This window comes from Callospermophilus lateralis, chromosome 18 (genome assembly GCF_048772815.1).
Source record: "Callospermophilus lateralis isolate mCalLat2 chromosome 18, mCalLat2.hap1, whole genome shotgun sequence".
Classification (NCBI taxonomy): domain Eukaryota; kingdom Metazoa; phylum Chordata; class Mammalia; order Rodentia; family Sciuridae; genus Callospermophilus; species Callospermophilus lateralis.
Window position 1 is genome coordinate 7,536,080 of NC_135322.1, and position 17,804 is coordinate 7,553,883.

General features: G+C 55.3%; 2 protein-coding genes across 7 annotated transcripts; both read left to right on the forward strand.

Annotated features, from left to right (window-relative positions):
• The first annotated feature begins 271 nt into the window (after positions 1-271).
• Positions 272-10,790, forward strand: Rasip1 (Ras interacting protein 1). 4 transcript variants are annotated; one of them, XM_076837948.2, is made up of 12 exons: positions 272-339; positions 486-626; positions 1,128-1,813; positions 2,906-3,261; positions 4,837-5,490; positions 6,422-6,459; positions 6,693-6,844; positions 6,946-7,061; positions 8,207-8,450; positions 8,641-8,813; positions 9,802-9,949; positions 10,368-10,790. In XM_076837948.2, the coding sequence occupies exons 2-12, from the start codon at positions 490-492 to the stop codon at positions 10,565-10,567; spliced, it is 2,904 nt and encodes a 967-aa protein (XP_076694063.1). In that variant the 5' UTR covers positions 272-339; positions 486-489; the 3' UTR covers positions 10,568-10,790. The 4 variants fall into 4 exon arrangements, with proteins under 4 accessions (XP_076694063.1, XP_076694064.1, XP_076694061.1 ...); XM_076837949.2 differs by having other exon boundaries at positions 6,958-7,061; XM_076837946.1 differs by lacking the exon at positions 272-339 and having other exon boundaries at positions 539-1,813.
• A 731-nt stretch (positions 10,791-11,521) lies between these two features.
• Positions 11,522-17,272, forward strand: Mamstr (MEF2 activating motif and SAP domain containing transcriptional regulator). Of its 3 annotated transcripts, none has more exons than XM_076839063.2 (10): positions 11,522-11,646; positions 12,231-12,314; positions 13,470-13,508; positions 14,115-14,254; positions 14,425-14,609; positions 14,943-15,045; positions 15,256-15,450; positions 15,767-15,967; positions 16,064-16,118; positions 16,254-17,272. In XM_076839063.2, exons 2-10 carry the CDS (start codon positions 12,257-12,259, stop codon positions 16,535-16,537), a joined length of 1,260 nt encoding a protein of 419 aa, XP_076695178.1. In that variant the 5' UTR covers positions 11,522-11,646; positions 12,231-12,256; the 3' UTR covers positions 16,538-17,272. The 3 variants fall into 3 exon arrangements, with proteins under 3 accessions (XP_076695178.1, XP_076695179.1, XP_076695180.1); XM_076839064.2 differs by having other exon boundaries at positions 12,236-12,314; XM_076839065.2 differs by lacking the exon at positions 15,256-15,450.
• The last annotated feature ends 532 nt before the right edge of the window (positions 17,273-17,804 follow it).

Genomic DNA, 17,804 nt, shown 5'->3' on the forward strand with positions numbered 1-17,804 from the left:
TGGGTTCCCTGAGAGGCGAGAACTAGAGATGGGCTCCTGCCTCAGGGAGGAGGGTGTGGATCCTGGGACCCAAGAGTTCTGGTGGAGGGGAACTACGGACTGTAATATAATTCCAGAATCAAGCAATAAGGCAGGGCCTACTCTCAGATCTCCTCCCCCAGGCCTGGTCTCCTCACAGGACGCCCCCTCCCAGCTCTTCCTGCCGGGTTTCCTTTTGCCTTTTCCTGTCCCCCACCCAGTGCCGGGAGCTGGGACATAGGCAAAGCCTTTTCAAAAGCAGAGGACCAAACGGCAGGCCGACAGACCCAGGCCCTCCGGGTGCTGCCGGACCTGCAAAAGGTGAGAGCCAGGGACCTAGGAGTTCCTCTGCGCCATCTGTCCTCCTGGACCTGGGATCCAGGGCCCCATTCCTCTCCTAGGTTCCCAATACCCTGTGCCTACCATTCAGCCTATTTGGGATTTGTGTCTTACCCACCTTCCCTTAGGGCCATGCTATCTGGTGAAAGGAAGGAGGGCGGAAGCCCCCGCTTTGGAAAGCTTCATCTCCCTGTGGGCCTGTGGATCAATTCCCCCCGGAAGCAGCTGGCCAAGCTGGGGCGGCGTTGGCCCAGCGCTGCCTCTGTCAAGTGAGTAGATATGGAAGTCCCTGCTTTGGGCCCAGCTCCATGCATTGCTTCTTGCGAGGGACCCTGAGAGACCTGGCTTTGGTTTCAGTCCTGAATGGGCAAGGGAGCCTGGGGAATGAGAGCAGGAAGTTGGATACTGCCTTATCTGGGCCCATTGTGGGGAGAGGTGGGCTGAGGGCACTGGGATGGACCACACAGGCCCTGGGCTTGATTCACCTTCCTTCCTCATCTCCCTGGTCACTTCTTGGAAATGGCTTCCAGGAGTCGCCTTTATTTATTTATTTGAACTCTCTCTTTCCTCTGACCTCTTCCCACCACCCATATGGGTCGTCCCTGGGTTTCTGTCTTTTCTGTCCTTCTCTGCTCCTTTCCCTCTCTGGGTCTCTGTCTCTGTCTCTCTCTGTATTTGTATGCTTCCTTTCCCCCCCTCGGCTGCCATCTCCGTGTTTGCTTGCTTTTCTGGGTGACTCTCCTGCGTCTCTGTTCACGGGTGGCTCCCAGGTCTTCGTCTTCCGACACGGGGAGCCGCAGCAGCGAGCCGCTGCCCCCGCCCCCGCCGCACGTGGAACTGCGGCGAGTGGGCGCGGTGAAAGCGGCGGGGGGAGCCTCGGGGAGCCGCGCCAAGCGCATCTCTCAGCTCTTCCGGGGTTCGGGGACCGGGACCACCGGATCTGGCGGCGCTGGAGGACCCGGGACTCCAGGGGGCGCGCAGCGCTGGGCCAGCGAGAAGAAGCTGCCAGAATTGGCAGCGGGCGTGGCCCCGGAACCCCCTTTGGCATCCCGCGCCACTGCGCCCCCGGGGGTCCTAAAGATCTTTGGCGCTGGCTTGACGTCGGGGGCCAACTATAAGAGTGTGCTGGCCACGGCGCGCTCCACAGCGCGGGAGCTGGTGGCTGAAGCGCTGGAGCGCTATGGGCTGGCCAGCAGCCCCGGCAGCGGCCCTGGCGAGAGCAGCGGCGTGGACGCCTTCGCGCTGTGCGACGCGCTGGGCCGACCGGCCACGGCCGGCATGGGCAGCGGCGAGTGGCAGGCGGAGCACCTGCGCGTGCTGGGCGACTCGGAGCGCCCACTGCTGGTGCAGGAGCTGTGGCGGGCGCGGCCCGGCTGGGCGCGGCGATTCGAGCTGCGCGGCCGCGAGGAGGCGCGCCGCCTGGAGCAGGAGGCCTTCGGGGCCGCGGACAGCGACGGTGAGCCAGCGCGGGGACCTGGGGGGCTGGACAGGGTTTTGGGGCCCCCGGGGCCCACAGAGCCTGATAGGAGCAGCCAGTAAAGGCCCGATTGGCGCGGGCTGTGGGCGTGGCTCTGGGGCAGCTCTGAGGGCGTGGGCGGGCCAAGCGAGGAGCGAGCTGTGAGGTGATTGGTGGAGGATCCGGTCGGGGCGGCCGGGGCGGGCACTTAGACTGGGAGAAGGCGGGGCTGCAGCATCTGAGCGCTGAGCGGGACCTGCTGGTTTCCCAGGGCCTACAGAGTGGTGCTTGGATTCGCGTGGGGCGTGGCCCGGTTGGTGGCAGTGGTTGGAGGTGTCCCAGAGTGTCTCTGGATGGAATCAGGGCCTTTAGGAGGCATTCCAGGCTGCCTTGCAGGAGGCTGAATGTGTAGGTGGCCAAAGTAGTGGTAGCTCCCCAGCGGGGTGTCGGTGGGTTCTGGCAGCTCAGCAGCCTGTGGGAAGCGCCAGAGCCTCGCGAATTCCCAGGGATTCGGCCAGTGTTAGGGGGAAAATCGAAGTTGGAGAGAACTAGGAGATGAGGACCAGGCCAGGACAATGTCCTGGAGGCTGTGCAGAGCCGTGGGTGGGCCCGAACTGAGTAGACCTGAGTCTGAGGTGTTGGGCCTGGTAAGGTGTGGTGGCACCTGCTTGTGAGTCTGTGTGGCAGGAGGCAGCTCTGGGAACTAGGCTGAGGCGGTTCTTGAGGGTCAAGGCCTTATGTGGGCAGAGCTTAGGAGGGAAAGGGACCAGTGCGTCTAGGTGGGTGAAGACTGGCAGCGGGCCTTGGATCCTTAGCCTTAGGCTCCCTTAACTGCCAAGTGTAGGCGCAGGGGAAAGAAAGGGGATAGAGGAGGGGGTGTTCAGAGAGGCCAAGGACTGTTATATGGATCCTGAAGCAGGAGGCGACCTCAAAGGTGAAATAGCACATGCCACAGGAAACCTGGCATGCGTGCTGCCATGTGCACCAAGGGACAAGGCACTCAGGGAGTGATAGATGATCTCAGGTCTCTCTCCCTGGTCTTTCTACTCTCAGGCACTCTCTCTCTCTCCCGCCGCCCCCCCCCCCCCGCAGGCACCGGCGCCCCCTCGTGGCGGCCACAGAAGAATCGCTCCCGTGCAGCTTCTGGTGGGGCTGCACTGGCCAGTCCTGGTCCTGGGTCTGGATCTGGGGTCCCCGCTGGATCTGGGGGCAAGGAACGCTCGGAGAACTTGTCCTTACGGCGCAGTGTGTCAGAGCTGAGCCTGCAGGGTCGGAGAAGGCGGCAGCAGGAACGCAGGCAGCAGGCACTTAGCATGGCCCCAGGGGCAGCTGATACCCAAATAGTACCTGCAGACCCCGGGGATTTTGATCAGTTGACTCAGTGCCTCATCCAGGCCCCCAGCAATCGTCCCTACTTTCTACTGCTCCAGGGCTATCAGGATGCCCAGGTGAGCATCGTCTCCCCAACCACCCAGAGCCCTATGTCCCCCCTGTCATTGGAGAGTGATAAACCTGTAGTTCTCAGAATTCCTCTGGTTGAGGTAGCCTCAGGTCCTCTGATAGGCAAAAGCACAGCCAGGTTGCAGAGTGTGAATGTGGAGGAGGCGGAGGGGAGATGGCTGACAAGATTACACTGGAGGCACAAACAGGGCATGGTCCTGTCACTGAAAGTTGAGGGCAAGCTGTGTCTTTTCAAAGGAGAGTCCACTGCAGGAAGGAGACCCCGTGCAGACATCATCTCTTGAGGGAGGGCGACAGGAGAGTGCGTGTCCTGGGGCAGGGACGTCCTTGACTGGTGTCTGGGGTCTTGATCTAGAAAAGCCTGTATTTCTTTGGTGGGGGAGTGGATGAACCCATTTGTAAAAGGTGATGGTTTTCACTGGGACATTTGACCACTGTGGATGCAGGCAGGGGGTGCTGGCACTTCTGTGCATTTACACATTTGGGTGACAATGGGAGAACTTGAGAGTATTTTCATCCGTGCATTGTACATATCAGTGGGATTAGTACACATTCATTCATGCACACAGTCTTAGGAGGTTTATTTTAGAAAGGCGACACACTGCTTCCATTTTTACAGAATGGAGACAAGAGCACCTTTTTAAGAAGGGTTCTTTGGAATGTATCTTTTTGGGGAGTGGATGAAGTAGGAAACTCTCTCCTTGAGGCAGGTGTTTGAAAACATGATTACTAGAAGAGCCACTGTATGGAAATCTCTAGGAGGTGTCCCCTGTAGGGAGGGACATAGTAAGAACCTCTGCTGATGTTGTGGGTGTGTCTTTGGAGTCCTTCTACACGTGAGTGGGGGCAAATAGAGGAGTCCATTGTTGGAGCAGGTTTCCTTGTCAAGGGATGGGAATAATGGAGAGAATGCACTGTGGAAAGGGGTCACCTAGGAAATGCACCTTCATGAGTCCTGGCTAATGGAAGAACATTGGTTTGAGGGGGTCTTTTAAAAGATCTCATTCCTTTGGGATATTGAGAATGACTATTAGTAGAAGGGGAAACATCCGTAAGGCTCCATCACTGGAGGTGGAGTAAAGAACAAGTGGGGCCAGGGGTGTGGAAAATGGAGGAAGGTTGGAGTGGTCCATTCTTTGAGGATGGAGGTAGGGGTAGTCCATTTTAGTAGGGGTGACGGATGTCCTTGGAAGCACTCATTCCTTGGGCTGGATGTTTTGGTAGAGTCCAGTTTAGGTGGGGAAGAATTCATTCAGAATTGTTGGGAAAATGAGAGTCCATTGGTGATTGATCACTCTGAATCATCTGTTCTTTGAGGGAGTGACAAAGTTGGGGCTTTCTTCTGTAAGTATAGAGTTGTGGGGATGTGCAACATGGTAGCATCTCCCATAGAAAGCTCTTTCAAAAGGAAGTGGAATGTTAGTCCTCTGGGTCCTGGTCGATTTTGGAAGTATTCATTTAAAGAGTAGGTGGGATATGGGAGTACTGATGTTGGGATAGAGACTGTTTGGAAGCACCCATTGGGAAGGGAATTGGATTTGTTGTCTTTACTTTTTTTCTAGGACTTTGTGGTGTATGTCATGACGAGGGAGCAACACGTTTTTGGCAGAGGCGGGACCTCTTCATCCCGCTGCGGGTCCCCGGGCCCGTACGTGGACACTTTCCTCAATGCCCCTGACATACTGCCACGCCACTGCACAGTTCGTGCGGGCCCTGAGCCCCCAGCCATGGTGCGCCCTTCCCGTGGAGCTCCGGTTATGCACAACGGGTGTCTTCTGCTGAGAGAGGCCGAGCTGCACCCAGGTGACCTGCTAGGGCTGGGCGAGCACTTCCTGTTCATGTACAAGGACCCCCGTACTGGGGGTTCTGGGCCGGCAAGACCCCCCTGGCTTCCTGCGCGTCCCGGGGCCACACCCCCAGGCCCCGGCTGGGCCTTCTCCTGCCGTTTGTGCGGCCGCGGTCTGCAAGAGCGTGGGGAGGCGCTGGCCGCTTACCTGGACGGCCGGGAGCCGGTCCTGCGTTTCCGACCTCGCGAGGAGGAAGCACTGCTGGGCGAGATCGTGCGGACAGCGGCCTCTGGAGCGGGAGACCTGCCACCGCTGGGGCCTGCCACGCTGCTGGCGCTATGCGTGCAGCACTCGGCCCGAGAGCTGGAGCTGGGCCACCTACCGCGCCTGCTGGGCCGCCTCGCCAGGCTCATCAAGGAGGCCGTCTGGGTGAGCACCCCCAACCGCCATCCAGCCCCACCTGCTGCCCAAGGCTACTGTAGTTAGGGACAAGGGTGAGAAGAAAGTATGTTTCCCATGGTGCCTCAGGAAGGGCTTGGGCGATGTAGAAAGTGGTCCCACTCACTGAAGTTTTAGATTCATAGAAGAGGAGGTAGTGCCTACCTTTGGAGCTGTGGGATCCTGGAATAAATCATTCTGGGAAATAGGGCGGGACCGAGAATTTGAAGAGACCATTGTAAGAAGTTCGGTGGGCAGCCCACTGGGCTGGGACCTTGCAGCAGTTGCAAGAGAGACCGTTATTGAAAGATAGGTTGGTTGGACCTACATATGGGAGCCCCAGAAAGAAATAGGTCAGAGTAGAAGAAAGGTTCCATCCTATTGAACTAGAGGCTTGTTAGAGGGAGGGTTTAGGGAGTTCTTTGGGGTTAAGAAGAAACAGAATTTGAGCAGAAGAGGCCCCAAGGGCAACAGACCACTCATTCATCACCACCATCACCTCTTGTTACTTTTTAAAAACATGTATTTTTTTAATTGTTGATAGAACTTTATTTTTATTTATTTATATGTGGGGCTGAGAATGAAACCCAGTACCTCACACATGCCAGGCAAGTGCTCTGCCACTGAGCCACAATCCCAGCCCTGCCTCTTGTTACCTTTTAAAAAGAGAGACTAGAGAGGAGGCTCAGGAGTTAGAGGACATCCTGGGCAACTTAGTGAGATCCTGTCTCAAAAAATAAGTAACAAGGGCTGAAAAGGTAACTCCGTGGCAGCATGCTTACCTGTGAGGCTTAGGGATTAGAGTACATCTGCAAAGTGGGGAGTCTCTGTCCTAAATAGGCTTCTAGAAAAACCAGGACATTAACTCAAGATACCCTCTCCCCTGACCCTCTCCCCTAATTCTGATCTCACTGTTCTGCAGGAAAAAATTAAGGAAATTGGAGACCGTCAGCCAGAGAAGTAAGAGAAATTCCAAGCACAAAAATCCAGAGGGATGCAAGAGTTGGGATTTGCATCTAGTTCTGCATTTATTCCATACATGTCTTAGTGCAAGTTTCTGTTCCTCCTTGGGACTCAACATTTCTGGCTGTGAAATGGGGCATGGGCTTGGTCCTCAACTTAGGCCCAAATCTTGAGGTTTGGACTATTATGAGGGATGAGCAGGGATCAGAGGTTCCTTCCCCTTTCCTCAGCCACCCTGAGGGGATCCCCGAAGTGCCCCTGACTCCAGAGGCTGTATCTGTGGAGCTGCGGCCACTCATGCTGTGGATGGCCAACACCACTGAGCTGCTGAGCTTTGTGCAGGAGAAGGTGCTGGAAATGGAGAAGGAGGCCGACCAGGAGGGTGAGCTCTTATCCAAGCTTAGGCTTTTCCAAGCCCTTTTTCCTGAATCTGGGGCCCTGGGCTCCTGGCTGCCAGCCTGTGGTTCTCCCTCTCACCCTTAGGTCTATCCTCAGACCCACAGCTCTGCAATGACTTGGAATTATGTGACGAGGCCATGGCCCTCCTGGATGAGGTCATCATGTGTACCTTCCAGCAGTCTGTCTACTACCTCACCAAGGTTGGCTTTGCCCCTACTTCCAATTTAACAGCATCATTTTCTGATAAAACTTCATTGTGTTGCTCTGATGTCATTTCCTGGTTGGCTTAAAATTTCCTTCTCCCATGACATCACTTCCCATCTCATTCCAGTTCTTTGTTGCTGTGACATCACTTCCTGCCTTTCTGGCTTTTCTTCCTGTCTGCAATTATTGCCTCTCGACAGTCTGACTTCATTACCTGGTTGTGTAACCATTACATTTTCTCAAGCTCCCTTTTTTTTTGGTCTACTGATAAATTATAGATAGACAGATATATAGATAGATAGGCAGGCAGAGAGACAGATAGTTCAAGTAGTGTTAGATCCTGTCATTTAAACCAAAAATCTTTAATCGGATCTTATTTCCTGTGTTTGTTGATCTCACTTGCTGTAGCTCTGAACTCACTTCCATTTCTAATCTGGAGACCTTTTTCTGAGTGCTCTTCCTGCAGGGTCTGCCTCCCCCTAGCTCTGCCTCCCCCACCTCCTGCCATATCTTGGACCTTAATATTGCTTCTTGGACTTCTCAGGGATTTTGGTTTATGCTGGTCTGATTCCCTGTCTGTAAAAGGAGAAGGGAGTATTTTGGGATAGGTATCAGTTCCTTGAACAGCCATAACTATGAAGCCCTTTCCTCTGAGGCTTCACTTCCTGCACATTCTTGCAGAGGGTGTTTTATTTCTGTATCTGACCTCATTTCCGGTCCTTGGCCTGATCTTACTTTCTACCAGATAATTGCCACCTGACTCCTACTTCCTAACTCTCCATTCTTTTTCTTTCCTTCAGGAATTCTGGATAAAAGAAGGGGGCTCCTTTGTCCACTATTCTTTGTCCTTCTTGAGCTATCTACTGAGAACTACAAGTCCCAAAATGCTTGAGAAGTGGTGTTATAATAACCAAGAAACTTATAGAAAGTCTTTCTTAAGACTTGACTTGTTCCAGGTTTAATAAATGCTAGAAGCCCATCTGTGAAGTAGGGATTTGCTCATAGAGTCCCTTCAGGTGTTGAATGCAGAGTAGGCTACAACTCCTAGAAGCCTTTAGAGCTGCCCATTATCTTCATGCTCTACCAACCTGAAGCTTCCAGGGAATGTGATCCAATCACTTCTTTTTGCCTGTTTCCTCAGACTCTTTATTCAACACTGCCTGCTCTCCTGGATAGCAACCCCTTCACAGCTGGTGCCGATCTGCCTGGGCCTGGTGCAGAGCTGGGGGCCATGCCTCCAGGGTTGAGACCTACACTGGGCGTGTTCCAGGCAGCCTTGGAATTGACCAGCCAGTGTGAGCTGCATCCAGATCTTGTGTCTCAGACTTTCGGCTACTTGTTTTTCTTCTCCAATGCATCCCTTCTCAACTCACTGATGGAACGAGGTGAGAGTTGGGTTGAGAGCCAGGAATGGGGAGGCTCCTATCCCAGACCCATATCAAGCTAGACACACAGCACAGGCCACATGTCTGGATATTCTGGAGAACAGAGACACAGACCAAGCTCAAGAACAGGAATGGTCTGGGAAGCAGGCCACAGTCCACCCACATTTACTCCCATAACCTTCCCTCCTAGGTCAAGGCCGACCTTTCTATCAGTGGTCCCGAGCTGTCCAAATCCGAACCAACCTAGATCTTGTCTTGGACTGGCTTCAGGGGGCTGGGCTAGGTGACATTGCCACTGAGTTCTTCCGGAAACTCTCCATTGCTGTGAACCTGCTCTGTGTGCCCCGCACCTCCCTGCTTAAGGTAATCCTTGACCCCTAACCTCTAACTCTTCAACCCCTCTCAGCCACCCTGTATATTCAGCTCACCCTCAGAGCTCCTGGAGACCCTTTTCATTCCAAGACTCTGCTTAGATAGCTGGCAGCCAGCACCAACAATAACCACATTTGACTGTGTCTGAATCCCAGTGGAACTTTTTAAAAATAGTTTGCAGGGTCCCTCCTCAGCCATGCTGAGTCAGGAAGTTTGGTATGAGACCAGGGAATGTGCTGGTTAAAATATCCACTGAACAAAACCTTAATTCCAGTCACTGTGTTTCACAATTCTTGTTTAATACTGAAAGATCTGCATGAAAATGGGTTATTATTAGACAGTTTTTCAGATGAGGAAACTGAGAATCATGTAGAACAGGTCACTTGATTTCATGTATTTATTTTTTATCAAACACCGACAGTGCATTTAATAAGCCCCAGGCAGTGTTCCAAATCACTTTCCAGTTTGTCACATTGCATCTTCATAACAACCCTACACCGTTGTTTGACAGATAAGGAAACTGAGGTATAGTGATTTGTCAGAAGATCAGTAAGTAATCAAGCTGAGATCTTTGAACCCAGGCAATCTGGATAGAGTCTCTGATTTTAATCACACTGATGATTCTAATGCCAGCTAGGTCAAGTGCAAAATTTGCCAAACAGATACAAAAATAGCCACAATGGAAAAATTAACCCCTCTGTACACATTGCCAGCTTTAATTGATACAAGTGAATATCAGTCTTGTTCCCCACCTTCTTCCTGTATCTTTATTTATTCTGAAACAAATCATATATTTTAAAGTTTCTGAGAGCAACACCCTTCCCTACCATCACTTCAGTGACAAGCGGTCTTCACAGTGCCCAGGACACATGGCATAGACTCCATTATGCACATCCACTCCACTTATGGAGGCCCTTGCATGTGCCATTTCTCAGCTGCCCAATATGACCATAGACTTCTCACCTGGTCCTCCCACCAGGCTTCATGGAGCAGCCTACGAACTGACCACTCCACCCTGACACCTGCTCAGCTCCACCATCTGCTTAGCCACTACCAGCTGGGTCCTGGCCGCGGGCCACCACCGGCCTGGGACCCTCCCCCAGCAGAGCAGGATGCTGTGGACACAGGTGAGGAAAATGGGGATACAAACACTGGGGCTTTCAGCTTTTGGGCGTGGGGGTCCCTAGCCCCAGCGCTCTTCTGACCCAGGAGGCTGGTCCCAATCCCCTTCTCACCAGCACAGGAGTTCAAGGTCCCAGCCCTTCTTTTCTCCCTCTGCAACCCCTCACCCACCTCTCCTCGGAGTCTGTGCCCCTTAACCTTCAGGAGTCCCTAGGACTAAATTCCCAGCCTTCCTGGGGATGTAGGACCCTGGCCACTTCTCTGCTGGTTGCCCACGCCACCATATGGGCCTTTGTAGTCTCAACTACAACTCCCACTGTGCGGACCCTGCTCCTGCAGTTGCTGGGAGTTTTTCTTCGGGCGTAGTTCAGTCTCGGCTCACGCCCATTTTCAGACTCTAACCAATGTTCTTTGGCCTCAAAGGCGACATCTTCGAAAGCTTCTCCTCTCACCCGCCCCTCATCCTGCCCCTGGGCAGCTCACGCCTGCGCCTCACGGGCCCAGTGACAGACGACGCCCTGCACCGTGAACTGCGCAGGCTCCGTCGCCTCCTGTGGGATCTTGAGCAGCAGGAGTTGCCAGCCAATCACCGCCACGGACCTCCCGTAGCCTCCCCTCCCTGAAGACCAATAGCAAACGAGCGCGCGAACCTTCAAAATTCTTTGGCTTCTACTCACGGGAGACCGCCTGAACGAAGAGCTTTCTGGGAGTTGTAGTTCCCGTCCCCGCGCGGAAAGCTGGGAGTTTGAATTTTGGGGTACTAACAGGATGAGACGGGCGGGGTGGGGGCGGGAAATGGGTTTGGGATGTTAGTGCCAAGGAGCAATAAATGTATCTGTGACTTTAGCAGTGCCTCTTTTATTAAGATTGGGGGCCTTAGAGATGGTGATTTTTAAGGCCTCAGGGCCCTCGCCTGGAGCTTTTGGCTCCTGCCTAGTGGGAGGAGGTATTTATAGCCGCGGCCTCAGCGTGCCCTCTTGCATGTAATCCAACCCAGGAGCACTGGGGCCTCCCACACACCTCAGAACATGGTCCGAAGTGTGCTCTGCGGGGTATCAGGCCCTTGATCCTGCCACTGGGAACCAGCCGTCTCTCCCCTCACCCCCAAAGTCCAAAGTTGCCTTCTCGTTCTTACCTAGGACTCTGGGTCCCCTTACCCCTCTCTGAACCCGTCTGACTTTTAAGCACATCACCGAACCACACCTCTATCTCGGTTCCTAGCACTTCCTCCCGCAGACCCCCAGCCCACTCCTTAGACCAGGGGTCCGGCCCTCGGGCTTGAACTTTCCCCTTTCCTAAACCTGACTCCCGCTGCTGTGTCAGGGGAAAAAAAAGCGACAGGTGGCACCTGCCGGCAGAGACGGGACACGACCACCTGCCACTGCTGCTCATTCGGCGCCCCTCTCCCGGCACCTGCTCCCGTCTGTCTGCCTGCGGCTGTCCCACCCGACCTCACAGCCTTAGGACGACGAGGAGGAGCGAGCCCAGGAACCCCGCCCCAGACTCTGTCAGAGCCTGTCCCCGCCCTTCCTCAGAGTCCCAGGCGTAGCTCGCGTCTCCTCCGCCCACTCCTTGGGCTTCCAGCACGCACCAGAAAGGGGGTTCCAAGGCGGTCCCAGGCTGGTGGGGTGGAGCCTGCAGTCTCCAACCCAGACCGCCAGACTCCACCCGCCTTAGGGCACAGCTGCTCCGAGCCCACCTGGTGAGAAGCCCCTGGGGTGGAGGGAAGGACTCTCCTTAACTCTTCTGTCACTTTTCTGGTCCCCATCCCTTCCTTACAGACCCTGGTGGCTGACATCCCAACCCATTCCCTTCTCAGGTGCAAGTTGCAGGCACTCTTCAATTTCCCAGACCCCTTTCCCCTGGATATTGAATTCTAGTCCCCTCAAGAGTATTGTGTGCCAGCCCTTAACCTCCTTCCCCTTCAAGATTCAGGGGTCCAGGCTACTATCCCTTCTTCTCCTTCAAAGACCCAGGGGTCGAGGTTCCCAGTGCCCTCCTCCCTAGGACCCAGGTCCTCCCTCTACCAAGATCTAGGAGTCAGGGCTCCCAGCCCCTCCTCCCTCAGACCCAGGAGTTAGGGCCTCAACCCCTCCTCCCTCAGACTCAGGAGTCCAGGCCCCAGCCCTCCTCCCTCTGACCTATGTGTCTGGGGCCCCAGCCCTTTCCCACATCCAGAAGTTAGGGCTACAGGCTGCTTCTATCCCTAACTCCCTCAGAGCTTTTCTTAAGTCCACCCACAGGGTCAGCTTCCTGACCTCCACTTTGACCCTGCTCTCTCTCCAGTCCAGGTCCCCATCCCAGCCTTGGAAATGACCCTGGCAGCTTCCTCCCAGCGCTCCCAAATCATCCGCTCCAAGTTCCGATCTGGTGAGAGGCTTTTCCCTATGGGTTTGGGAAGGGATCCTGGGCTCCTGGAAACGGGTCTACTCTGGGGTGGGAGAAAGTAGGAGGACCTGTGAGACATGTATTTTCTGTGTAAAAGGTCACTCAGCATAAAGGTGTCCAGCAAAGGGGTCGAATTGAGGTAGGCCACTAAGTGTGCAAATGGCTAGGTCAGCAAAGAGGAGTGGGCAGCTAGGGGTGGGTGTGCAGATCAGGCACTGCAAAGAACAAGGCTTCAACTGAAATGTATGCACAGCAGACATGCTCACACAGTGGGGACTTTGGAGGTCAGGGTGGGAGTTTGGTAAGGGGACATGAGCTATCCAGCCTTGAAAGTGTCAAAAGTTGTGTTTTAGATTCCAGGGTAGGTGTAAGATATGCAATGCGCAGAACTGGGGGTCAATTCCTGAGTAGGCAAAGGGCACCCAAGTGCAAGTGAGTGTGGTTACATGGTTGGGTGTACAAAGACACTAATAACAGAAGAGCAAAAATGTGCAAAAAGGCACACATGTGCAAAGAGCAGAACTGTGCAATGGGACAGCCTTGCTCCAAAATTAGTGGCCATGTCCTTGGGGTGCAAATAAGAATGTCAATGTGGCTGGGTGGGTGCCAAGGCAGACTGAGCCAAGGATGAAGTGTGTAGATTACAAATACACGGAAGTGGCATATGTAGATCTAGAGCCCAGAGATGCGTTTCAAGGGTGGGTGTCAGACTACGGGATGACTGTGGGAAGGGCAAAAGGGGAGCACAGAAAGAAGTTGGCGCTGCAGAGTGGGGTTCATGGATAAAAGGAGGTGAGGTGCAAACGGGCTGGGCTGCCAAGATGGCGATTATCCTGCGGGTGGCGTGGGCACTGACTCGTGAGGGGCAGGTGGAGCTGGGGTGGGGCTGCCTACTGCCTGCAGGCTGGCTGGCTCCTAGCCCTAGAGCAGCTCTGGCCCGAGGCACTGCGCTGGCAGGGAGCAGGCGGGAGGCCCGGGAAAGGGAGCGGGCTGCCTGCCCACCCGCCTGCAGGGGTGTGTAAGGGGGCTGGGCACGTGTGTCCTGCCAACAACTGCAACTCCCACCCGCCTGCCAAGCCAGGCTCCCGGACACTCCCTTCCCGCCTTCCTCCTCCCACCTCCCTCCTCCTTCCACAGTCCTCCAGCTTCGGATCCACAGACGGAATCAGGACCCGAGTAAGTGTGGGCCCTGAGTGGGAGGGGGATGGTGGCCCCGTTTCCCTGGGACATCCTGGAGTACAGCTATGCAAGGTCCCTCACTGGTTCCTGTAGCTTGGTTCCTATACCCCACCCAGGATACACTGAAATTCCATCCTGTCCTTTCCCAAGGATCCAGGAATCCAGGTCCTTGGTCATCCCACCCCTGGGAGCTCTGCTTCCTGCTCTCCAGTTTTCCCACCCCAACAGATGCATGATTCCAGATGCTCTTTGGAGGAGACAGGCTTCCCAGACTCCACTCCACATTCCGTACACATAAGAATGTCAGACTGTGGCTCTCAGCTTCTCCGTCTCCCCAAGAACCAGGAGTGCAGGCCTCCACCCCTGTCTCAGCAAACCCCCAGACATCTGTGATCCTCAACTAACACACCCCTTGGTGACAGAGCTTGCTGCCTTCTTGAGAATGTGAAAATCTGGGCCCCTAGATTCAGGAGTCCAGGCATCCAGCTGCCAGGGCTTGTCCTCCCACACCCCAGGGAGGCTGGGTCCTCCTTTCCCACAGCTTTGCTCCTCCTTGCTGGCTAAATGCCTCCAGGCCACTCAGGTCTTTCACTATCTCTCCAGCCTCAGAATCAGATCCGTGGATCTCAGCCTCAGGCCCAGCTCTGGCCCCAGCTTTGCCCTTGGTCCCTGCCTCTTTCCTCTTCAGCCCTGGCGTCTTGCTCCCTGAGACGGAATATTGTCCTTGGAGGTCCCCAAAGAAGGTGAGTCTTGACTAGAGTGAAAGGAAGTCCCCCTGAGTCTAGCCTTGGTCCTCCTTGCCACTGCCCCATCTGCTCCTCTTTGGTGACTGCCAACCCCACTGTGCAGTGGGCTCTGGGGCAAGAAGGCAGGAACTGAGCTGAAGCATGGGACATCACACTTGCTGTTTTAGGAGTCTTCCAAGACCTCCCAACGCTGGAGCGAGTCCAAGCCCAGGGGAAACTTAACATACCACCAGTACATGCCCCCGGAGCCGAGACAAGGGTCCAGGGCAGACCCCCAAGTTGAGAGGTCAGCCCTGGGTCCCCAGGGGCCACCTCTGTGGGAAGGGACAAACTCACAGCAGCTACATCCTAGGTATGACCCTCATTTCTCTTCTCTGGGGACCCAGAAATTCAGATCCCATCATCCTGCCTCAAATCCACTGCTCATGACAGGGTCCAGTCCGGAGCCCCTCCTCCCCCGGGGCCCAACTCTCCAGCTCCCAGTCCTTCTCCTTTCAGACTCACACCCCCAGTTCCTCCTCTCCCACCTACAGAAATCTAGCCCCATGTACTTGCTTCCTCAAAGACCCAAAATTCTGGGCTGTCACTTTCCTACATTTTCTAGAGCCCCTGATTATGAGGACCTTAATATGCCTTTTCTCTCTCTGTCCCTTCTAAACTGTTCCTCCCTCACGACCATCGCCAGAATGAAGCCCACTCCCCTCACTCCCTTCCAACCAGGAGTCCCCAGCCCTTCTCCCCCTCCACACAAGTTGGAACTTCAGACCCTTAAACTGGAGGAGCTGACGGTGAGTTTGGGGGACAACTTTCCAGGTGTGTCCTTTCTTTCGGTGGGATTAACCGCAGCCTCTGCCCCAAGGAAATCCAGGAGTCTGGGTCCCCAGTTTCATCTTTTGGAGGGTTCCAGGTCTTTCCCATCTCGTTTCCCAAATGTCCTCCCCACTCCCGGCCTGCCGCCCGAGCACGCCCAGCACCGACTCTCCCCGCCCCCTCCCCAGGTCTCAGAGCTCCGGCAGCAGCTGCGCCTGCGGGGCCTCCCGGTGTCCGGGACCAAGTCGATGCTCCTGGAGCGCATGCGCGGCGGCGCCCCGCCCCGCGAGCGGCAGAAGCCGCGGCGGGAGGACGGCGCAGCGGGTGCTCCCTGGCCACGCCTCAGGCCCAAGGCCCTGGGAACCTCCCGGCGGCAGGGCACGGTGAGGGCGGCACTATGAGAGTGTGGGCCAATGACGAGAAGACAAAACAAATGGGGCGGAGGGTCGAAAACTGAGGAACCAATGAAGTTGTGGGGAGAGACTTGGCCAGCAGAGAAAGCCCGGCGCAAGGGGGCGTGGCTAAGAGCAACTGGGGGAAGAATCTTCAGAGGAGAAGCCAATGAAAGGACAGGGGGCGAGGCCAAAGGCGTGGTCCAGGAGTGAAGGGCCGGACCTGGGGGTGGAGCCACGGATTGCGAGTGGGTGGGGTTACGCGTAGTGGGCGTGGCTTACGGGAACTACCTCTTGGTGGTTGTAGACCAAGTCGAATCCGGCGTCTCACAAGCCACCTCCTCCAAGAGCGGCCGAGAGCCTAGTGACCGCTCCGCCTCCGCCGCCGCCGCCGCCTCCTCCTCCTCCTCCTCCGCCTCCGCCTCCGCCTCCGGCCACAGCCCTAACACCTTCCTCAGCGCCCCTGACGCTGGAGGAGGAGCTGCAGGAAGCCATCCGGAGGGCGCAGGTGAGAGGGTGCCCGATCAAGTGGGCCTGGGATAGTGGGTCTCCGCTCAGGTTCTGGGTGGGATGCCAGATTCATGCCGCGTCTGTCCGTCCACAGTTGCTTCCGAATCGGGGCATTGATGACATCCTGGAGGACCAGATCCAGCCTGATGGTAAGAGCCTAACTCCTGAGTTTGGGGGAGAAGGGGCCTGAGGTTCTGCACTCCTGGGTCCGAGGAAAGAATGGGCTGAGGAACAGAACCGGATCCATGACTTCCTAAGCTCACACTCTATTCCTTCCCCCGCAGACCCGCTGCCCCCCATTCCTCTGGATTTTCCTGGCTCCTTCGACGTGCTGTCCCCCTCCCCGGACTCTGAAGGCCTCTCATCTGTCTTCTCCTCGTCACTCCCAACCCCCACGAACTCCCCATCCACCTCTCCCAGAGGCCCCACGGATTCCTTGGACTGGTTAGAGGCCCTGAGTGGGGGTCCTCCACTGGGCTCTGGCCCTCCAGCCCCCAGCATCTTCTCTGCCGACTTATCTGACTCCAGTGGCACCCGACTCTGGGACCTGCTGGAGGATCCGTGGTGATGGGGTCTGGAGTTTTTCAGGGACCCAGAACTGGTGGGGGTGAAGATGGCCAAGAGACTCCGGGAGGGAAAATGGAACAACTAGTAGAGCCCCTCCCACCACAGACACCCAATCCCAATCTGGCCCCTAACTGCTGCTGACATGCCTAATGCCTGGACTTTGCCTTCCTATGGGCCTTACCCCTTCTATGGTTGTGTGGTTGGGGATGGAGGTTCATTTGCTGCTGCCCAAGGCAAACAAGCTGCTTTCTGCTTCCTTTTGAGACCTCATGGGTGTTCTTAATGCCCGTTTCCTCACATATACATACAGATGGATGCCTGTTGTGTGGCAAAGCTGAAGGGGGATATGCTGTTGGATGCAGGAAAGGGGCAGGGAAGAGTAGGGAGGGACAAGAGGGTAGCCAGACCCCTGGGTTCCAGTTGGATCAGAAGTGTTGTGTCTGAAGTCAGCTTCTGTTGGAGGCACAGATGTGAGATGTTCACACAGTGATTTGTTTAAGAAATGCTTTCCAGGAGAGATACTGAGGGACTGGAGAAAGGACAGACTAGAGGAAGAAAAGGAGCCAGAGTGTGCCCTCGGGTGAAGTCTCAGCTTCAGCCTCTTCCCCTGGGGAGTTCTGGAGCATAAATTCAGCTACAGACTTTTCCACCTTGGGGTGCGTGGAACCAGGCCTTTGAATCTCCCTGTCTGGGCTTTCTATTGCTAAAGCCATAAAGCAGTAACCATCCGAAATCACTCACGATTTCATGGATTCACTGGACTCCATGGGATATTCCTTCAGCTCTACATGATTATAGCCAGGGCTACAGTCGTCTTGGGGCCCAGCTGGGCAGGGGCACCTAAGATGGCACTCTCTGGTGCCTTGGCAGAGGTAGCCAGAAGGGCCATGGGGACTTTGAGACTCTCATTCAACCATGGAGCATCAGCGCTCTCCCTTTCCATGGGGTAGCTTGGGACTCTGGAAGAGCAAGCATTCCAAGGGGAGATTGCAGAATGTTCCAGTCTCTTGAAACAGGTACAATTTCACTCTACTACATTAATGACAGGTACAATCTCACATCTACTATGTTAAAGGAAGTCAGGTCAGTTCAGGCTGAATATGGTTGGGGGCTAGACAGGGATATCAGGGGTATGGCCATAGGGAGCCATATTTGGAGACCTGCCACTGCACCATCTCCAGTAGTCATGGGTCACCGGTCACAGGAGGGAGTAAGGAAGGGAAGACATAAACTCCCAGGTACTTTCAGCCCAAAGGCAGTCCTGGGAA

Coding starts and splice junctions, on each gene's coding strand:
- Mamstr (XM_076839063.2), top strand. CDS start 12,257: ATGACCCTGGCAGCTTCCTCCCAGCGCTCCCAAATCATCCGCTCCAAG. Junction 14,610..14,942: donor TCACAGCAGCTACATCCTAG/GTATGACCCTCA, acceptor GACCATCGCCAG/AATGAAGCCCACTCCCCTCA. Junction 15,046..15,255: donor TTAAACTGGAGGAGCTGACG/GTGAGTTTGGGG, acceptor CCCCCTCCCCAG/GTCTCAGAGCTCCGGCAGCA.
- Rasip1 (XM_076837946.1), top strand. CDS start 949: ATGGGTCGTCCCTGGGTTTCTGTCTTTTCTGTCCTTCTCTGCTCCTTT. Junction 5,491..6,421: donor TCATCAAGGAGGCCGTCTGG/GTGAGCACCCCC, acceptor ACTGTTCTGCAG/GAAAAAATTAAGGAAATTGG. Junction 9,950..10,367: donor GCAGGATGCTGTGGACACAG/GTGAGGAAAATG, acceptor TTGGCCTCAAAG/GCGACATCTTCGAAAGCTTC.